This window comes from Melopsittacus undulatus, chromosome 1, assembly GCF_012275295.1.
Source record: "Melopsittacus undulatus isolate bMelUnd1 chromosome 1, bMelUnd1.mat.Z, whole genome shotgun sequence".
Taxonomy (NCBI): domain Eukaryota; kingdom Metazoa; phylum Chordata; class Aves; order Psittaciformes; family Psittaculidae; genus Melopsittacus; species Melopsittacus undulatus.
The window spans coordinates 97,776,921-97,794,950 of NC_047527.1; the positions used below are offsets into that span (position 1 = coordinate 97,776,921).

The window sequence follows — 18,030 nt, forward strand, 5'->3', positions numbered from 1 at the left end:
GCATTGTTGGCTGCTGTTTTGTTCGGTGTATCACCATTTTAGTGAATTCAGTGACTAGACTGGCAGGAAGTTTTTATTTGGGCTGTGCTTGTGTACCTCGTAGTTGACCTGCTTGTCACCCCCTCTAGAGACATGAGCCAGACCAAATTGTGCAGTAGAATTGTGAAGGACCTGGGTGCATTTGCTGCTAAGTTATCAACTGCTAGTCATACAGGTGAAGGTGCAGATAGAGCATTTATGGTGCTAAGTGTCCAGTGTAAAACTACACTTCTAAATTCAAAAGTACTGAGTAACTCATCAAGGTATTTTTTTAAATAGAGAAAAAGTTAACAGACCACTTAATCCTGCCACGTTTTTCACTTCTGCACTTGGTGAGACAGACTTGATGTGAGACAGCTTGGTGCTTTGGGAAGATGTGAAATATATGCTGAAAGCGGAACACTGGCACCTGGAATATCTGCTTCTCCCTGTTCCACAGCACTCTGTTGTGCAAAACTGACAGCAAGCATGAAAGCTCAGTTGAAAGGGTTTATTTTCAAGTCTGCTATAAAACAAATCTAGGTGTTATTCCCTTTTCCATATTCTCCAAGTACAGACGTCACCGTAATATGTTACAGACCTCTGTAATGTGTATACTACTTGGAGTCTTAATTGTTAATCCTGCAGCATGACCATAGAAGTTTACCATTACTATTCTGTAAGAGTCTTCTAAGAGAATTTGTGCCCAAGTTGCAAATAGGGATTTTGAAGTGGTTGTCCTTTAATATGGGGAGTTGGAGAGCAGATGACCATAACATGATTATTTCTGAATGAGCTATATGGTGAGTTCTATAAGTAATACTGTCCTGTTATAGCTAATGCGATTTGTATTGGGCTGTGACTAATGGAATAAATTAGGACAAGAGCAGATGGTTCTCCCTGGGGGGGCTTCTCAGTAGGAGTGAACTGGGTCACTTGACAATCTGTGGTGCCTTCCAGCTCCAAAACAGCTTTGTACTGGAGGGTGCAGGGGAACCCATAGCTTGCACTGGCAGAGGTGTGCCTCATGCATTGAAGTACAACATTGTGGGGTGCTACTGTTGAAGTGGAGCTGTGGTTTTGCATTAAATGTCACTACAGAGAACGAAAGATGTCTGCTTAAGGTTCCATATTATAATTAAAGTTCATCAGTTGTTATATTTTAGAAATAAAATTATATAACTTAAATTAATTATATTATTAGGCTCCTTAAGAATTTTAAAACCCTTAAAATTGGTGGTTTATAGGCAATATGGAATGCAAAAGGGGAAAATATGACTGGAACAGATTGCAGGAACTTAAAAGTAATATCCAAGAATCTCTTTTTTAACTTTTAACTCTTCATTGTTAGCGTTTTCTAAAAGCTGATGATTGTAGGATCACAGACTGGTTTGGGTTGGAAGGGACCCTAAGGCTCATCCAGTTCCAAGCCCCCTGCCACAGGCTGGGACACCTTCCATGGGACTAGGTTGCTCCAAGCCTCGTCCAGCCAGGCCTTTGAACACTGTCAGGATGGGGCAGCCACAGCTTCTCTGGGCAACCTGTGCCAGGGCCTCACCATCCTCATAGTCAAGAATGTTTTCCTTATATCTAGTGTTTCCTTTTAAATGAATTTAGGAATGCTTCAGTAGAGTTATCAGAAGACGCAAGTGGTTCAGATGCTGTGGTAAGCATGGTAGACACTGTCTTTTGCTTTCTAAGATAGTGTCCCACTGTAGGTCATTGAGTATGATAGAGGAAGCTACTCTGCATCAGTTTTAGTAATAATGGCTGGAAGAGACCAAAGAAGGGATCCCAGCTCTTGGGCTAGCAATTAAGCTCCAGAGAAAATAAATATTCAGTACACCTGTGGTACTTAGGCATTTCAAATTAAGTCTTCACTGAGGATGTGTGCTTTCTTAATGGCTTTCCAAAGGTGATTAACTACACTGATTGCAAATATGTGCACTGAGTGAGGCACAAGACAATCTCTGAAGTGCCTGTGTTGGAGGCAGTAACTTGTGCATTTTAGGACTTACTCTAACAAGTATTTCACTGGAAGTGTCTCCACTGATACAAATGTGAGTGCTTCAAGCTGTAGCTCATCTGTGATGGTGAACACTGAGGGAATGGTGGTCTCATTTATTGGGATCAGTACAACTGTAAGTGACTTAAACAGATGATTAACATGTTGTGGATGGTTTTGTACCATTCTCAAATACACATACCAAAAAGCTACACAGAAGTGTACATAAACATGAGAAGTTATTTTCTTTCTTTTTTGGCAGAGTCATTTCTCTTGTGGTCTTCAGGGTGTGCTTTAACTCTGAAATAATGCAAGCATTGCTAAAACTAATTGACTCAGAGTACCTGATTCACTTTGCATGTATCTAGGTGCCCATGAGCTAGTTCTGTGCCACTGGAGGATTGAGCCCATCAATTTCTTCTTGTGATGGACTCACACAGCTCACACAAAAGCTGTGGTAGCTTTCTATAAGCTCTCCATCCATCTCTGTGGATGCCCACCCAGTTACTGTATGCCTACAAGCTGTGTAAAGCAGAAACAGAGGAAGCTCCAGTGGCTGTGGAGTCCTGGCTTAATGTGGAAAATGTAAATTATGGTTTAAATAATAATATAATTATCATTGAGACTAAGGATTTTTCCATAGCTATAGGGTATTTCCTCTTAAATAGAAATTCAAGCCTGACTTCTGACAGGTGATGTGTGTTGCCTTAGTGAAAACAAAGGTGATTAGGATGTCCTGCAGGCATCTTTAAACTGCTGAGCTGAAGGTTATGCTAGTGATTCTGTGCATTTATATGTGGGATTTTGCTTATTATTCTTCTGACAACAGTGGAGGTTACATATCTGCTTGTGCTGCAGGTGTCTGTTTGCTGGTAAAGCAGTAAATTCTTACCATAGAAATATTGTGTGGGTTTTCTCTTGTTGACCTACAGTCAGCTTAGCTTCTCTGTAAAGTTCCTGGGCTTCATCAGAAGTCAGTTCTAAGTTCTTCATGTATTAGAAAACAGGGCTCCATGTTCCTGGAGATGACGCAAAACAGAACAAGCTTCCATAGAGACAAAAAATATTTGCAGTTTCAGATTGGAAGAAGGGCATGGAGAGGCAATGTCTCCTTGTCTGCAAGTGATTTCTCTCTCTTGAAAGATGTCTTGTGGTGTCTCACAACCATCTGCCTCTCGCTGATTTAAGAAGCATTGTTAATTTGATTCACCACATCCCACAAGGTACAATACCATACCTGCAGAATAAGGTTAAAGAGCATTGTTGGTACCATGTAAAAGGGATTAAAGTATCTTTCTCATTGAAAATAAGTCTTCCCCTTTTGTAACAGGGACATAAAGCTGCAACTAATCAATTCCTCTTTGCATTGGCTGTTATGTATTTTCATTGATCTCGTTAGATCATACAGAAAATCAGTACAGTTGTATTTGTACCTAGCTGAAAAGCAGGAGTCATTTCTGTCATCTCATGCAGAAAGTCCGAAATGGTTTGTTTGGGTATTTTTTTCTTTCATGTGTATTTTTTTCCTTTCATGTATATTCTTTCATGTATGAATTTGAGATTAATTTTTACAGGACTCTTTAATTGTTTTGAGGTACTTTCAGTAGCCTCTAATTTAGAAGCAAAAACCTGTTTCAACCCAGGTGAACTTACTTAACCCAAACTAATTATTGATAATTTTCCTTTTCTTCCTTACACATGTAGCATTTCACTGCGTTCCCCTTGATGTACACAAGTGCAGAATGCCAGTGGGGACTGCAGAGCTGTAGCGCTGTCACTGCAAATAAGGGCTTAGAGACTAATACAAGCAAACAGTTTTCAAAATCCATTGACTACAACCTGCCTAAAGTTGTCATCCTAATTTTAAAATAACATTTATTATTACAGCCAGGACTAGAAAAGCTAAGTTAAATCAGGATGTTTGCAATAATCTTAATGTCACACATACATACCTTCTGACTCCATCTGTAGCTGAATGTGTCCCTATGTAATATGAAAGAACACTTTGTTTTGCAGAGTGTCCCTCAATGTATTATGACACAAGGAGCAGTCCAGGGGCAGTTCTTACTGTGAGATGCTCTGTGTGCTTTTTTGAGAACATTTGCTCTAAAGGGTGGTTGGGAAGCAGTCTTTCTGTGATGTCCTGTTTGCCTTGAAACCTCCTCCGCAGCAGTAGCCGCCTAACAGCTCTTGCATTGGTCTATGAATTGCTCTACAAATTTGCCCCAAGAAGCTGTGGCTGCCCCATCCCTGGCAGTGTTCAAGAATGGGTTGGTCAGGGCTTGGAGCAACCTGGTCTAGTGAAAGGTGTCCCTGCCTGTGGCAGGGGGATTGGAACTGGATGAGCTTTAAGGTCCGTCCCAACACAAACCGTTCCATGATTCTGTGAAATAAAAAGGAATATTTAAGAAAACTTGTCCCAGCACTTCCAGGGAATTAATAGCAAGCACTTAGAATCTATGATAATGCTTGATGTATAGTGCCATGTAAACCTACATGAACCCATCCTGCCCTCATGTCTTCAACTGTGGCAGCAACTCAAGCGTTACTGGATGCTGCTTTTCTTAAAAACTTCACTTTAAGATGGGGAACATTGAAATGTGTTGTAATTGGAAAAAAAACCCCACACCATATTAGAAACTGAGCTTAGAATAGAAAGGCAGTTCAGTCTTACCTGAAAGACACAAGGACAAACTGAGTATCTGAGTAGAACGGAGAAGTGTGTGTCTTATAGGACTTTATTGTATGGCATTTGTAGGTGTGACTTACAAACTTTCTCAGTATGATTCAGAATCTAGCAAAGAATATTGTCACCTGTGATGTTCCGCATTCCTGTGCAAATCATGTGCAACTGTGTGGCAAGAACCTTCTAGGAATTTTTTTTCCTCTCCCTCAGAGGATAAATGGGAAGCTGCAGGTTTCTGTGGGAGCTTCTTTGGACTAGGAGCCTTCAGCAGATGAGATAGTAGCCTGGTGGTCAAGGTGCTCACTGCTGATAGGGGATGCTGAGACTTGAATTTCTGCTCAGACTGATTCTAGACTGGAGAACTTGAGCTCCAGGTTCTCATCTTCTGGAAGGGTGAACAAATTATCAAGTCATTAGTTTTTAAGAGACAGAGGCAGCCCTGTTTTGACTTAAAACTGTGCACAGACTAGAGCTTCTCTGGCCTGTTGCACTGGAGTTTTGGAGTTTTATATGAAGCAGAACTTGGAGTTGCTCCACTTCTCCCTGTCATTAAGTTTTGTCATGTTTATACAAAATTACAGACTTCTTTCTTTCAATTACACTGTTATCCCAATAGTAGGAATCTCGAAGTTCTTGGTGTTTGGGCTAAGCCACACCAGAATGAAAATTTGTGTATTTTGTGCACTATTTTCATAGTTGAGCTCATGATCTTCCACTTTACCAGTCCAAGCACACTTGGAATGTTCTGCACTTTGTCTCCACTTCTTTATGCTTTCCTTTAGCAAGAAACTCCTTTCTTTGTAAACCTTTCTTTCATTTACTAGGAAGGATGACACTTTGAGGCTCAGTTTGGAGCTGTTTCTAGGCTTGAAATAGCTGTCTGACAAAATCTGATCTGGGATTTCCCTGTGACATTATTAGGTCACTAAATCCTAACTCTGAGATAAAACTTCTGAGGAGGTATGTCCCCAGTCTCCATAAATTGAATTATGGTGGCAGATATTTCAGATAAGTAAGTTTATTATCTTCAAATAAGCCAAAAGGAAAACCACTGTCTTTCAATCAGGCATGTTAGTGTGTTTTTCTTATATATGGAAGGGGCTTCTGTAAAAATGTCTCTACAGAAATGTTGATATTAAAGCAAAACCCTTCCTACACCTGTTTTTCTTCAGTGTAGTGCATAGGAATAACTGGGAAAATTAGGATTACTGGAAATGAGCACCCAACACCAGCTAATGTCTTCAGAAGTTTAGAGATGGATCAGGGCTTTTCACCAGCAGTTTTATATGGGCATGGCAGCACGTGCTGGAGTCCATGGTCTAAATAAGCTCTTCTTTAATGCCCCCATACATTAAAATTTACCAGAACTTCTTTTCTTGCAGAACAGAAACTGAGATCCTAGTTGAGGAGTACAAATTTGTGCTGATGCTTCCCTCTTGTTTGTTCTTGCAGAACAGCTGGGTGCTGAAATAAATTGTGATTTCTTGGACTTCTAGATAATCCATATGTAAAATATCAGGAAGTAGTAGTATGTTGTTCGGCGACCTTCATGGTATTCTACATCAGTATGCTTATTGTTATCCTCTTATTTCAAGAGGCCTGCTGTCATTAGTAGGAACACTTTAAATGAATGCTTTATAAAGGAATAACTTCACGAGCCAAGGGCTAAGAATGAGACATGTCTCCTAAGCACAAGAATATGCTAACTGCTAATATGTTAAAACGCTCACTTCTCTTACGAGGTGCATGCATCCAGTACATGGTACCAGTGGCTTTTTTTTATTAATACTTTTACTACCTTTTCCTTCTTCATTTTGATCTGCCCTGTATGCCAGTTAAGATGTTACCTGGTTGTCTGTTGTAGATGCTTAAGTCAGGTAAGATGATGGCTGGTCAGCTGCTTCTCAAAAAAGCAATCTGTAGCACAAGGGCACCTGACTGTGTTTTGGCAGAATCCTCCAGATATCTCTGTAACAGCTATTTGAAAGCCAGACAGTAAATAGGAGGCTACAGGCTTGAAGAGCTCAGTCTAGTCAGTCAAAAGAACTAGCAATATGAGCAATAGCAGGAAGCACATAATTGTGTATTGAAGCTGAGGTTTTTTTCATGCCTAGCCATAGGGCACTCTAAAGGTGCTTGTGGTCAAGGTCAGGTTTTGGGTGTTGGCAAAGTCAGTTTGGGTTCTAAATATGAAAGCATAAGAGGCTGTACAGACCCACACATCTGTGGCAGTGAGAGGACCTGCCAAGCATCCAAACAGCTCTTATTACGTACTTGCAGCTTGTGACTGTTTCACAAATGACCTATACTTTTCTGTTTTGACCTCAGGTGAGTAACACAAAGACTGTTTTGCTCTAGATGGAGATTTTTGATGACCAGTTTGGAACTGGGGGCTGCAGTGGTGTAGGTGAGCTGACCCTGCTCTAAGTAAAGGTCTGCTCCTGAGCACGTGCTTGGCACGTTTCTCTTTTTTTCATGAGGAAGTACTTAATGGCTCCAGTACGAGAGCCTTGGCTTAGAGCCAGTCTTCACAGAGGCTGTCTTGTGCAATCCCTATGAAAATTCAGGTGATGGTGTCAGCAGAGATTCCATCTCCTGGAGCAGTCCAGGAAATTGTTACTGCACAGAGACCCCAATCCAATCAGCCATTACAATAATCTTGCCAGGGAAATGGTGGATTCCCCAATGTTGGACATTTAAGATTAAGCTGGACAGGGTGCTGGGCCATCTAGCCTAGGTCATGCTTTGCTTAGAAAGGTCGGACCAGATGATCCTTGAGGTCTCTTCCAACCTGGGGTTCAGTGATTTACAGAAAACCTTGTGCATCTTATGACATCTATCAGCAGTACCTGAAGCCACTGGGGAGAAGTAAGAGCTTACCAATGCTATTACCTTCTTCAGCATTAGCACTGGAGGTGCAGCTCAGTGCTTTTTTTCCTTTTAAAAAAGCTGGGAGTGGAGCAGGCTATCCTGTGATGACATTGTCAGGAGATGTTTGTTCAGCCTCAGTCTGTGTCTCATTTGTTTGGATGACTGTATTTTTGGATACAGAGGAAATTCAGAGCTTTCAGCTGGTAATTTATGTGCTTTTATTGCTTTATATCTAACCAACAACTGCCTCTTGTGCTCAGATGTGATTCATATCTTGTTTAGCACCTAACTAGGCAGTTACAGTTGGGGTCTAGAGGAGCTGCAGTACAGCTTTTTCTAGTGAAAGGGCGAAAAAAGTGTTAGGGTTTAACTTCAATCATTTCACTGCTACATTATGCAGTAAAACCTCACAGTTACTATCATTACCACTGAGAAAGAAGCAAGGGAATGAACAGTCAAGGTCTGAGTGAGAGCACTGCCCAGGAATATTTACCATAGCATGACACCTTTTTGGGCCAGTTTCTTTGATTTAAGATACATTGTTCAGTTCAGACTCAAATACTCGCTTTGCATGTATTTCTGAGGGCTTGGATACAGTTTCAGAGAGCTTTGGGTAGAAATGTGTTTGGAGGAACAGCACAAAGAGCCATACAGGACTGCAAACCAGCTGGTCATCATGTTTATGCAGAGCAACAGGTAGGAAGGGTGTGAAGTAAGGTTTCATTGTGCAGGGTTTCACTTCAAACCAGTGCTGAGGATAGCGGTTCCCTGCCTTGAACTCACAGAATGAGTTCAGGAAGAGACCTTAAAGCTCCTGCAGTTCCAACCCCCTGCCACAGGCAGGGACACCTTCCACTAGACCAGGTTGCTCCAAGCCCCGTCTAGCCTGGCCTTGAACACTGCCAGGGATGGGGCAGCCACAGCTTCTCTGGGCACCCTGTGTCAGGGCCTCACCACCCTCACAGGGAAGAACTTCTTCCTCAGATCTCATCTCAATCTCCCCTCTGTCAGTTTAAATCCATTCCCCCTTGTCCTGTCCCTACCTGCCCTTGTCAAAAGCCCCTCTCCAGCTTTCTTGTTTGGGGCCAAAAATAATGAGATATTTGGTGTTCTAAGAATAGTGTTGGTGCTTTAACAAATTTGCTAGTACTTAATGTTACTCTGGTCTTGAATAATTATTTTAAAGTCTGCACTGGAGAATTACGTTTGCACCACCTGCAAAATAGAATTTAAATCATCAGTTGACCTGCAGTGCATGACAATGCCTCTGGAGATAGACCTTTCATCAAAAGCAGCTCAGGGGATCTTGTGTTAAGGAGGAATTACAAGTCTGGCAACACTGTAATTGAGGTTAATCACGTAACTGTCAACCATCTACAGAATCAAATTGGCTGTATTGGGAAAAACAGTTTATAATGCTATGATTTAGCAAGAGATATTGCGGTGTGATATGAATACTGCAGAATTGTGTACTGAATTGTCCTTTATGTAGCTGCAATTGATAGATTTGATTGTTTCTCTCTACATGGGTAAACTGGGAGTTTCAGCAGGGCATAGATAATTTAATGTCTTGTCCTGCTTGTTGGACTGAAAAGAAAATACAGTTCAATTTTCAAGTAAATTTGATTTTTAATCTAAAATTAGTGTAATAAACTTTCAGTCTTCCAGGAGCTTAGTGCTGTGCCTTTCTTTAAACTACTGTTAGCAGAGAACACAAATTTTAGTTAACCCTGAGATAAATGTTGAATATGATAAATGAATGTTATGGCAATTCTAAATACTGTTTTCTCAGATGGAGCTGAAGAAGAAAAGATGGAAACTGAGACAGATGGGCAACAGCCTGAGAAGGTAAGCTTGGCTTAATACACGGATTCTGAAAAGATACTTCGAACACTTATGAATCTGAATTACTACATTCTGAAATATGTGATAAGAAAGGCAGACAGTAGTGTGCTGGTCAGTGTATGTGTCCACAGGGAACAATTTTCAGTCTCCATAGTGCTTTATTTTCTTAGGAGTCATTTAGTTTCAAACCATACAGAGACATTTCTTTTGCTGGGCAGACGGCAGTGAGATATTGGTGTGGTGTTTTCTAGTTTGAGGAGCAAAGGTTGGATCAGGAAGAAATGAAAACTGGGTGATACCAAATGAATTGGAGACTTGAGCTGCAGAAAGACACTGGTTCGTGATTTGTAATGGTCTAAAGTGTCACTTCAAAGTTTTGCCCTAGGAAAACTTACCGTGTGACAAATTGCGTTCCCAAAGAATGCAGCTTTCGATTCTGGCAAGATCAGGGCTTTCCAGGAAATGTGTGAGTTTAGGTTACTTGTGGTATTTGGCAACCATTTTTTAGTATAGTGTGCAGAGCTGAACAAATAAACTTAATGAAACTATTGCCCCAGCTCACGTTTCCCATGACAGTGCAAGTTACATATCTGCTCTGTGTGACCACGTGCAGCTTAATGGATGTGGGAGGATGAGATCTGTCTCACAAAGATGTCAGTTGCTGAGCTGGTCAGTGAAACTCCTCAATCCAAGAAGCTAGCTCTTCTTTATACACGTGCGTATTGTGTACTCTTGCTGTTAGGTATGATGCAACCTGCCCATAAGAATCAGATATTTAGAAATAAATTCAAGCTGTTGGTAATGCCTACAAGAACGCAGCTGTTTGGGCTTTTTCATAACCCTTTCTTTGTCTACAGACAAAGTATCTCTTTTCAGCTAGTCTGCTATGATGGCAGTGGCTGTGATTGTTTCAAATCTGGAGTTAAGCTAATATCCTGGAATTAGAACATCACCCTGCTAAATAAGTGGTGGTGAGTGTTTACTGAGTCTGCAGCAACAGGTGATACTTCTGCATCTCCTGCTTCGTCAGATGAGATAAAACTCGCCTAATGGCTGCTGAGTGTAGTTGGGATGTTATTTCTTGTTCTGTTTTCAGGTAGTTCTTTTTCTGCCTTTCCAATGAATAGCCAGGTACATTTAGGTAGATGTAAGCATAGAAGACTTGGTCACAACTTAACAAGATTAATTATTCTGTAGAGCAAGGCTAAATGACAAGCATTCAAGTCAGCCTGGAGTATTTCCAAGGGGAAAATGATGCTTCCAGTATTAAGCATGAAGCTGCTCCTTGCTTGCTTCCACTGATTCCTAGACAGAAGCACCTTCCTGTGTCACGTGATTTTGCTGCAGCATTTATTGACATAAGAGGCTGTTCTGGCTGTGGGTTATGCAGAGTTTGGAGCAGTGTGGATAGGTTAATTCTGTATAAGTTACTAACAGAGCAGACACTGGAAAGGATGTAGCTCTTACTCACAAACTGCTGGAATAAATGGGGGCAGCACAAGGGGCAGAACATATTCTTACCTGTCATCTTAGTTCAGGATTTCTTGTACCTTCAGATGAGCCCAGGTTGGCTGAAGTTATTGAACCTGATAGACTTTGTCCAGTATAGCAGCTACTTTGTTTATTCATATTTCAGTTATGATTGCCAAAATAGGCTGAAGTAGCAGACACCCTTTAAAATTTAATCTCTTCCTCTATCATAACAAATTAATTTGAAAGCTATAAAACAAAGTTAACAGTGAATGTCTTCTATAACTCTCATTCGTCAAACAATCTTTCATCCCGTTTAGGTTGAAAACAAAACAGAAAATGAAGTTGAGGAAGGTGATAAAGTACAAGAAGGAGAAAATGAGAGGAATACAGAAAAAGAGCAAGATAGCGAAGTGACTGCGGACACTAAGCCAGGTAATGGTTCCCAGCTGTTCTCCAAGCTGTGTTAGCTTTAATGGCCTTCCTCTAAAGCAGTTGGAATAGACCATAAACTCAACTGTGGCTGAAATATTTCCTCTTGCGCATCAGGCTGCTTCATAGTTCAGTAGTAAATATTCTAGTTTAATTTCACTGCTTCAGCGCGGGCACTAAATTCTTGCCTGAACTCATTTGAGACCTCAGCTGAGCTTTTTTCCACTGTGTGTAGTGACTGGGTGAAGAAATTGCAGTAGCAAAGAGAGTGTAGGTCATATAAATTACTTTCTTTTGACTACTGCACACCATTTGATCATTTTTGATGCAAAGAAATGGGACTGCTCATTTCTGTGCTTAGAAGTTAATGTGTTAGTTTAGTTTTCCTATAAAGGGATGTAGAGCCTTTATTTTGACAGGCTGAGTACTGGGGGTTATTTTCTACATAAGAGATGATTCTTACTTATTTTTGACATGTTTCCTTTGTACCTCATGAATGTATTGTTTTTTCCTGGAACTTGCATTCAGTATTTTAGGACCAGGTAGAAAAAGCAGCATTTGGATTTGATGGAATATGGAATTGATTTGGAAATGCAGCTGAAATGTTCTGATGAGAGTAAGCTGATGGCAGGAGATGAATTGACAGAATGGAAATTAAAAGTATTTACATTTTTCCTGTTTGCTAGATTGGATCCTCTTAACCTAGAGCTGTTCTTCTGTCACCATTTGGGCAAGTAGCAATACTATAACATAGGAACGTGACTGTGTGGATGAATTAATTTGACTAATGGAAGTGCACATAGTGCAGTTTCTGTCCTGACGTGATACTGTTAACAAGGGGAGAATGCACGTAAGGGACTTGTTGGGAAATCTCTTTCAGAAGAGAAGGAGGCAGAAGAGAACAAGGAGAACGTTGATGCAAGCAAAGACAAAGAAACCGAGGCTGGGAAGAAGAAAGTGGAACATGAAATCTCGGAAGGAAATGTAGCTACAGCTGCAGCTGCTGCCCTTGCCTCAGCTGCCACCAAAGCAAAGGTTTGTTTTATACAAATATCCATTGGCTTGGCTTCCAGTTCACATTCGAACTCTTCTTAAAATGGTCCTTTGTTCCAGATCTGTGTGATTTCTTACTCTAACCTCTAATACCTTGAAGCAGCACAAGTGCCTTCTTCAGTTTCTTCTGCTTGAACTCAAAAGTAAAATAGTGTACAGTTTAATTCAGGCAGCTACTTTTATGATTATGAAATCGATAAACATACCTAAGAAATAGCCCCAGGATGCATTTGTCATTTTTGGAAAGACTTTTCTCTGTTTGATAGATCTGGCTGTAATGCTGAGGGTGTAGTCCTGAGTGATAAAACCTACACTTTTTCTGCTCTGCTACTGCTGCTCTGTGGGCTTCACACAAATCTTCTGTGCTTGGATTCCTTGTCTGTAAGAGCAATGTGATTGATTCTACTGCTGCAATTTTTTTGATAGACAACTTAATGATTTTGTTGTTGTTCAGAAGAGCTGAGTGTTAAAAGCACATTCTTGTCCTTCTGTCACTAAACTTCTGTTTGTTTGTCTGTAGTGTTGTAATAAGCTGTAGTTTGAAACAGTGCCCTATCTAATAGCTTTTCTTTACCCTCTTACTGCTAATTGCATGTTGTCTTTCACGTTCTTTCTGAAAACCCTTTTCAAAATCTGCATTTTTTTTTTAATTCAAGTTGAAGTTTGGGGTTTTTAATTGCTCTTGAATTCAGTGCCATGTTCCATAGCACCTACTTTATAGGTACCAAAAGCAAAGCATTGATGGTGGTTATTTCCTGATGGATTTCCAGGTCATAAGGGTGGACATAACGAGGTTGGATGTGTTATACTGACTTTTCCAGTGTGATCTTTGACTCTTACAGCATTAGTTTGGGGTTTTTTTTCCCAGCTGCATGATACATGTTGAGGATAGTGTGATGATAGGTGTTGTCATCATGAGATTTGAGGATATTTTTAGTTACTACCTTATGAGCCAGGCTCTAAAATCACAAGTTGCATAAATTCAGCATTGTGTAATGTCAGAGATAGGCACCCTTGCTGTGTAGAACCCCGCTTTGCACATAAACTTCAGGCTTATTATTTTGGTAAAGCGTGGAGTCTGAACTGGCTCCCTTGTTCATCACTTCACCTGCTGGTGTCTGAACTTCCAGTGCTCCTAGCACCAAGCTCTCTTACCAAGAGTTACGTACTTTCAGTTCATCAGACTTGGAATCGTAAAATCACAGAGTGATTTTGGATGGAAGGGACCTTAAAGCCCATCCAGTTCCAATCGCCTGCCACAGGCTGGGACACCTTCCATGGGACTAGGTTGCTCCAAGCCCCATCCAACCTGGCCTTGAACACTGCCAGGGATGGGGCAGCCACAGCTTCTCTGGGCACCCTGTGCCAGGGCCTCACCACCCTCACAGGGAAGAACTTCTTCCTCAGATCTCATCTCAATCTCCTCTCTGTCAGTTTAAAGCCATTCCCTCTTCTCCTGTCATTACCTGCCTTTGTCAAAAGTCTCTTTTGAGATTTGCTACAGGTATTTTCAGCCAAGTTCCTGTTATATGCAGGGTTATATGTGTATATAAGGAGGCATGAGATTTAATCTCCGTTTTTTGGAAGGCTACTTGCTCCAAATAAAGATGATCTACTTTTCTTCCTTTGTGATAATAACTACTAGAGAAAGAAATGACTTGGCTAATGATGATTTTCATTATGGCAATAATATTCTAGACAAATTTTAGCTTTATATTATAGGAAATAATATAATTAGGATGTTCACACTTCAGAGTAGCATTCAAGTTCAACAGGGATTTCTCTTTCCACTTAAAAAGCCAAGACAGTGTTAAAGCTTTCAATGAGCTGTATCTTGTCTGAAAAAGTAATTTGATTCTTCATTATAAGCTCCAGACCTGGTCATGTGAAGAGCTGTTTTACAAAGTTGTTTTCCTTATAATTTTTATACTGGAGGAATATCGCAGTTGGCTTCTCAGGAGAAACAGGGGTTCAAGGTAGACACTCGAAGTGTTGTTTTTTCCGTTGGGATAAGTGGTTTCACCAAAGAGATGTGCTGTTTGAGAAGTGGTACATTTAAGGGTGAGACTCCGTTACTACCCATAAAATACAGGAACAATTTAAAATTTATTTTTGCAGGTTATGGCTTCTGTACAGACAATATTAGAATTAAAGTCCCCTTTCCTCATTTTCTTCTCAGATTCCTAAACCACTGTAAGGTATTTTTTCCTTTCTATGTGTAGGTAGCACCGTATTGAAAATGTCATCTCTGCTGCAGATTCCTGTTAGCTTTTGTCCAGTTGTGAATGAGCTGTAGAGCTTCTGCTGGAGCTCTTGATCTGTCATAATTTGACCTCCTGCATAATACCTGACCTCATGACTTCCCTGAATTCCTGTTTTGAGGTAGCTGTGATTGAAAGCATCTTTTCTAGAGACATATATCAAAACTGCCAGTGATACAAAACCTCCTGTGATTGTTCAGAAGTTTTTTCCATGGGTGGTAAACTTTGCTGTTAAGCTTTATTCCTAGTCTGATTCACTTCAACCACCAAGCACTGAAGTACCTTCCTTTGCCTGCTGAATGCCTTTGTTTATCGACCGTTTTTTTTAATGTATTGTAGGCGTTTAGAAAAGTAAGATTAAGGTATAGAAAGGACCCTGTTGCTAAAATTGTGTTTCTTTTGCACGCAGCTACATCCTATCTTCTGTTTATAGGCAAATCAAGTTGTCTTTAACTGGTTCCTTCTTGCTGCTGCTCTAGAAACTCACTGTAGGACTTTTTTCATCTCATGCTTGGAAGTATGCCTGACAGGGCTTATTTTTTCCTATTTTGTGCCTTAATTTAGAAAGATTTTGTTATCTGCCACCTTTGTTTCTTCTATTTCATGTATGAAAGACAGTCTTATCCGCTTCGGCCTCGCAAAACAAGAGCTCAGTGAAGCAGCTCATCTCTTCTCACAACAGAGGAAAAGGGAATCAATAAAGTGTGGTTTTCTTTTTCTCTGCCTGTTGCAGTTGCAGCTAAACTGTTGCATGTGGATGAGAATTCAGTGGAGAATTCCAGTTAGATGGATGCTATCAGTTTTCCAGAGGTGGTCCAATTTTACAGTTGTCCATATGAGTTGTCACGCTCATACTCTTGCTTTGATTAGCTAATTTCACAGCAAAAGCTGGGTTTAAGATGATCAGGGAATGGGCTAGGTTCTGTGAAAGTGCCTGTAATGTGTGTGTGCTTGGTCAGTAGCTAGTCACTGTAGAATCGTGTCATGTAACGGTTGGAAGGGACCTAAAAGCTCACCCAGTTCCAACTTCCCTGACACCTTCAGAGACAGAAGCGGAGACACCTTCCACTAGACCAGGTTGCTCCAAGTCCCATCCAACCTGGCCTTTGAACACTGCAAGAGATGGGGCAGCCACAGCTTCTTGGGGCAATTCCTCCCAAGTTGGTCAGCGTTCACCCAGAAATATAACTTCTGAGCAGTGGAACTGGAGTCAGTATTGTGGGAACAGGAACAAGCTCAGGCAGAGAGCCACTCGTGGCTATACTTGTGTTTAGGGCTCCTGTGCTGAAGTCATAAACCCCAGTGTCACTCTATATCCATTCTCAGCTGGGGCTGGTCCAATGGCTGGCTCAGTGATACTCAGGTCATTCAGAACCGCTGTCTCCCAGGATAATGTTACATACCAGCTGCCTTTTTGTTCATGACTTAAGGTGGATGCAGCAATGTGTTTATCAGGCAATTTAAATCACTGTTACTGTGGTCTTGTCATGACTAACTCAAAACTATTTATGTTCTTTGTCCATGTGAAAGCACTGGTTAATGCCAGGCTAAGAGACAAATCTCTTTGTCTCTCTAGACAAAATGTCAATGATGATTTCTAATGTGTATTTTGAGACCTGCCTCCTGATCACACGCCTTGCTTGATTTTTATGTTAATATGATTTCATTATTAAAACTGTGTGCCTCAGGCAAGGCAGAATGACTGCCAGAAGGTTGTGTGTGTCAACAAACATATTTCTGTCCAACTTTTTATACAAATGAGTTTTATCTACTGAGTGGTATTAATTGATGGCAAAATCAAGCTTAGAATGTTGAATGTGTGTTATTTAGATCTACTGAAGACTTATTTTATTGCTGGTGGGTTACCAGAGGTGAATCACAGAATGACAGAACACTGTCAAATGACACAACATACTGATGGAAAGAATATCATATGTTTTTAAGAAATTATGTTTATAATTAGGAATACCAGGGAGTTTTATTATGTTTCTATTCTCCACCTCAGTGGTTCTCCCAGTTCTGAGCCAAAGCTTGGGGCACAGCTTGCTAGATACAAGTTGCTGTTTGCAGCTTGAGCTGGGTAAGATCCAGCTTTTTCTTTTCTCCTTCCATCCCTCAACTCTCACCTTCCCCTTCTCAAAATCCAATCGTCCTTCCCACTCACCCTGTGGATGTGTCAGGAAGGCTTTGCTTGGACACTGTGTTTGGGAAACATCCCTTGATTGTTCATACAGAAACTCACAAGCAGTATGCACAATGGGTGTGTTGAGCATCCTTTGAACAGCAGGCTTTTAACAAAAACTAGTAGGTGTCCTTAACATGCTTTTCACACTTGGAGAGTGTGAAACACTTGTAGGCTGTCTCATGTATCACATGTATACACACATCTATATATTCTGTATCATTTATGTAGAAGTGTATATATGTAAATGGAGTAAAGCTAAAGCCTTGTAAAAGATCTCTTTGCCTTTTTCTGCAGTTTGCTTTTGCAGTTTAAATACAGCTTTGCCTTCAGCTTTCCTCTGCAATAGGAATATTCTGCAATCTGGTTATGAAAGGAAACTGGAGATTTTTTTTTTAACAGTTCCTTCTAATATCTGTGTAGAGATTTCTCTGCAAGCTCTTACTCACCCAAGGTAGAACTGCTGTGCTGAGAAAGCTTATGGTTTAGTGATGTGGTGGTGCATATAATGGGAATATGCTCAGCTGAATACACAGCTTCTCATTTACTTGAGCAAAAAGAATATTTGAATGGCAAAGGCATGCAAAAGTCATGTTGCTGTGGGTTGTTCCAGGTAAAAGCCTCTTGTGTGTGTTTTGGTGAAAGCTTTTTGGATGACCTGCAGCTGACGCAGTAGAATGGACCATGGCTCCCTCATTTGCATTTCCACTGAAACTGCTCTCTGTTGCGCTGCACTCACAAGGGTTCGAGGCAAAGCTGGGTTGCTCACAAGTACTGAGCATCCACAGTACCTCTTGTATTAAAACTTGACATCTATTTATTTGATTTAAAGCTTAACAGTCTTCCAAGGGCTTCTGATTCCAAGCATAAGATTGATAATCTAATGTTGTGTTTTCTGTCCAGAAGTGGAAAAGAATGGCTGAATCTAGATGGAGGCATAGTTGACCGAGTTGTTAACTTTAAAGCACTTTATTTTGTAAACGTGTGTAAAGCAAAACCCTGTGTTTTATCCTCAGCACCTAGCAGCAGTGGAAGAAAGAAAGATCAAGTCCCTGGTCGCCCTTTTGGTGGAAACACAGATGAAGAAGCTGGAGATAAAACTTCGCCATTTTGAGGAGCTGGAAACGATTATGGACAGAGAGAAGGAGGCGGTAAGCGGGGATTCTGGAATAATTCAGTCACTGCAAAAATTTATGTATGCTAACAG

The 18,030-nt window shown here is 40.7% G+C and overlaps 1 protein-coding gene across 1 annotated transcript in view; it reads left to right on the forward strand.

The window, feature by feature from the left end:
• Window positions 1-18,030, forward strand: part of SMARCC1 (SWI/SNF related BAF chromatin remodeling complex subunit C1) — an 87,822-nt gene that overhangs the window by 46,155 nt on the left and 23,637 nt on the right. Inside the window, exons 22-25 of the mRNA XM_013127737.3 lie at window positions 9,373-9,428; window positions 11,216-11,330; window positions 12,208-12,362; window positions 17,840-17,974. Of these exons, the coding sequence (XP_012983191.3) occupies window positions 9,373-9,428; window positions 11,216-11,330; window positions 12,208-12,362; window positions 17,840-17,974 (461 nt within the window). The remainder of the gene's footprint in view (window positions 1-9,372; window positions 9,429-11,215; window positions 11,331-12,207; window positions 12,363-17,839; window positions 17,975-18,030) is intronic.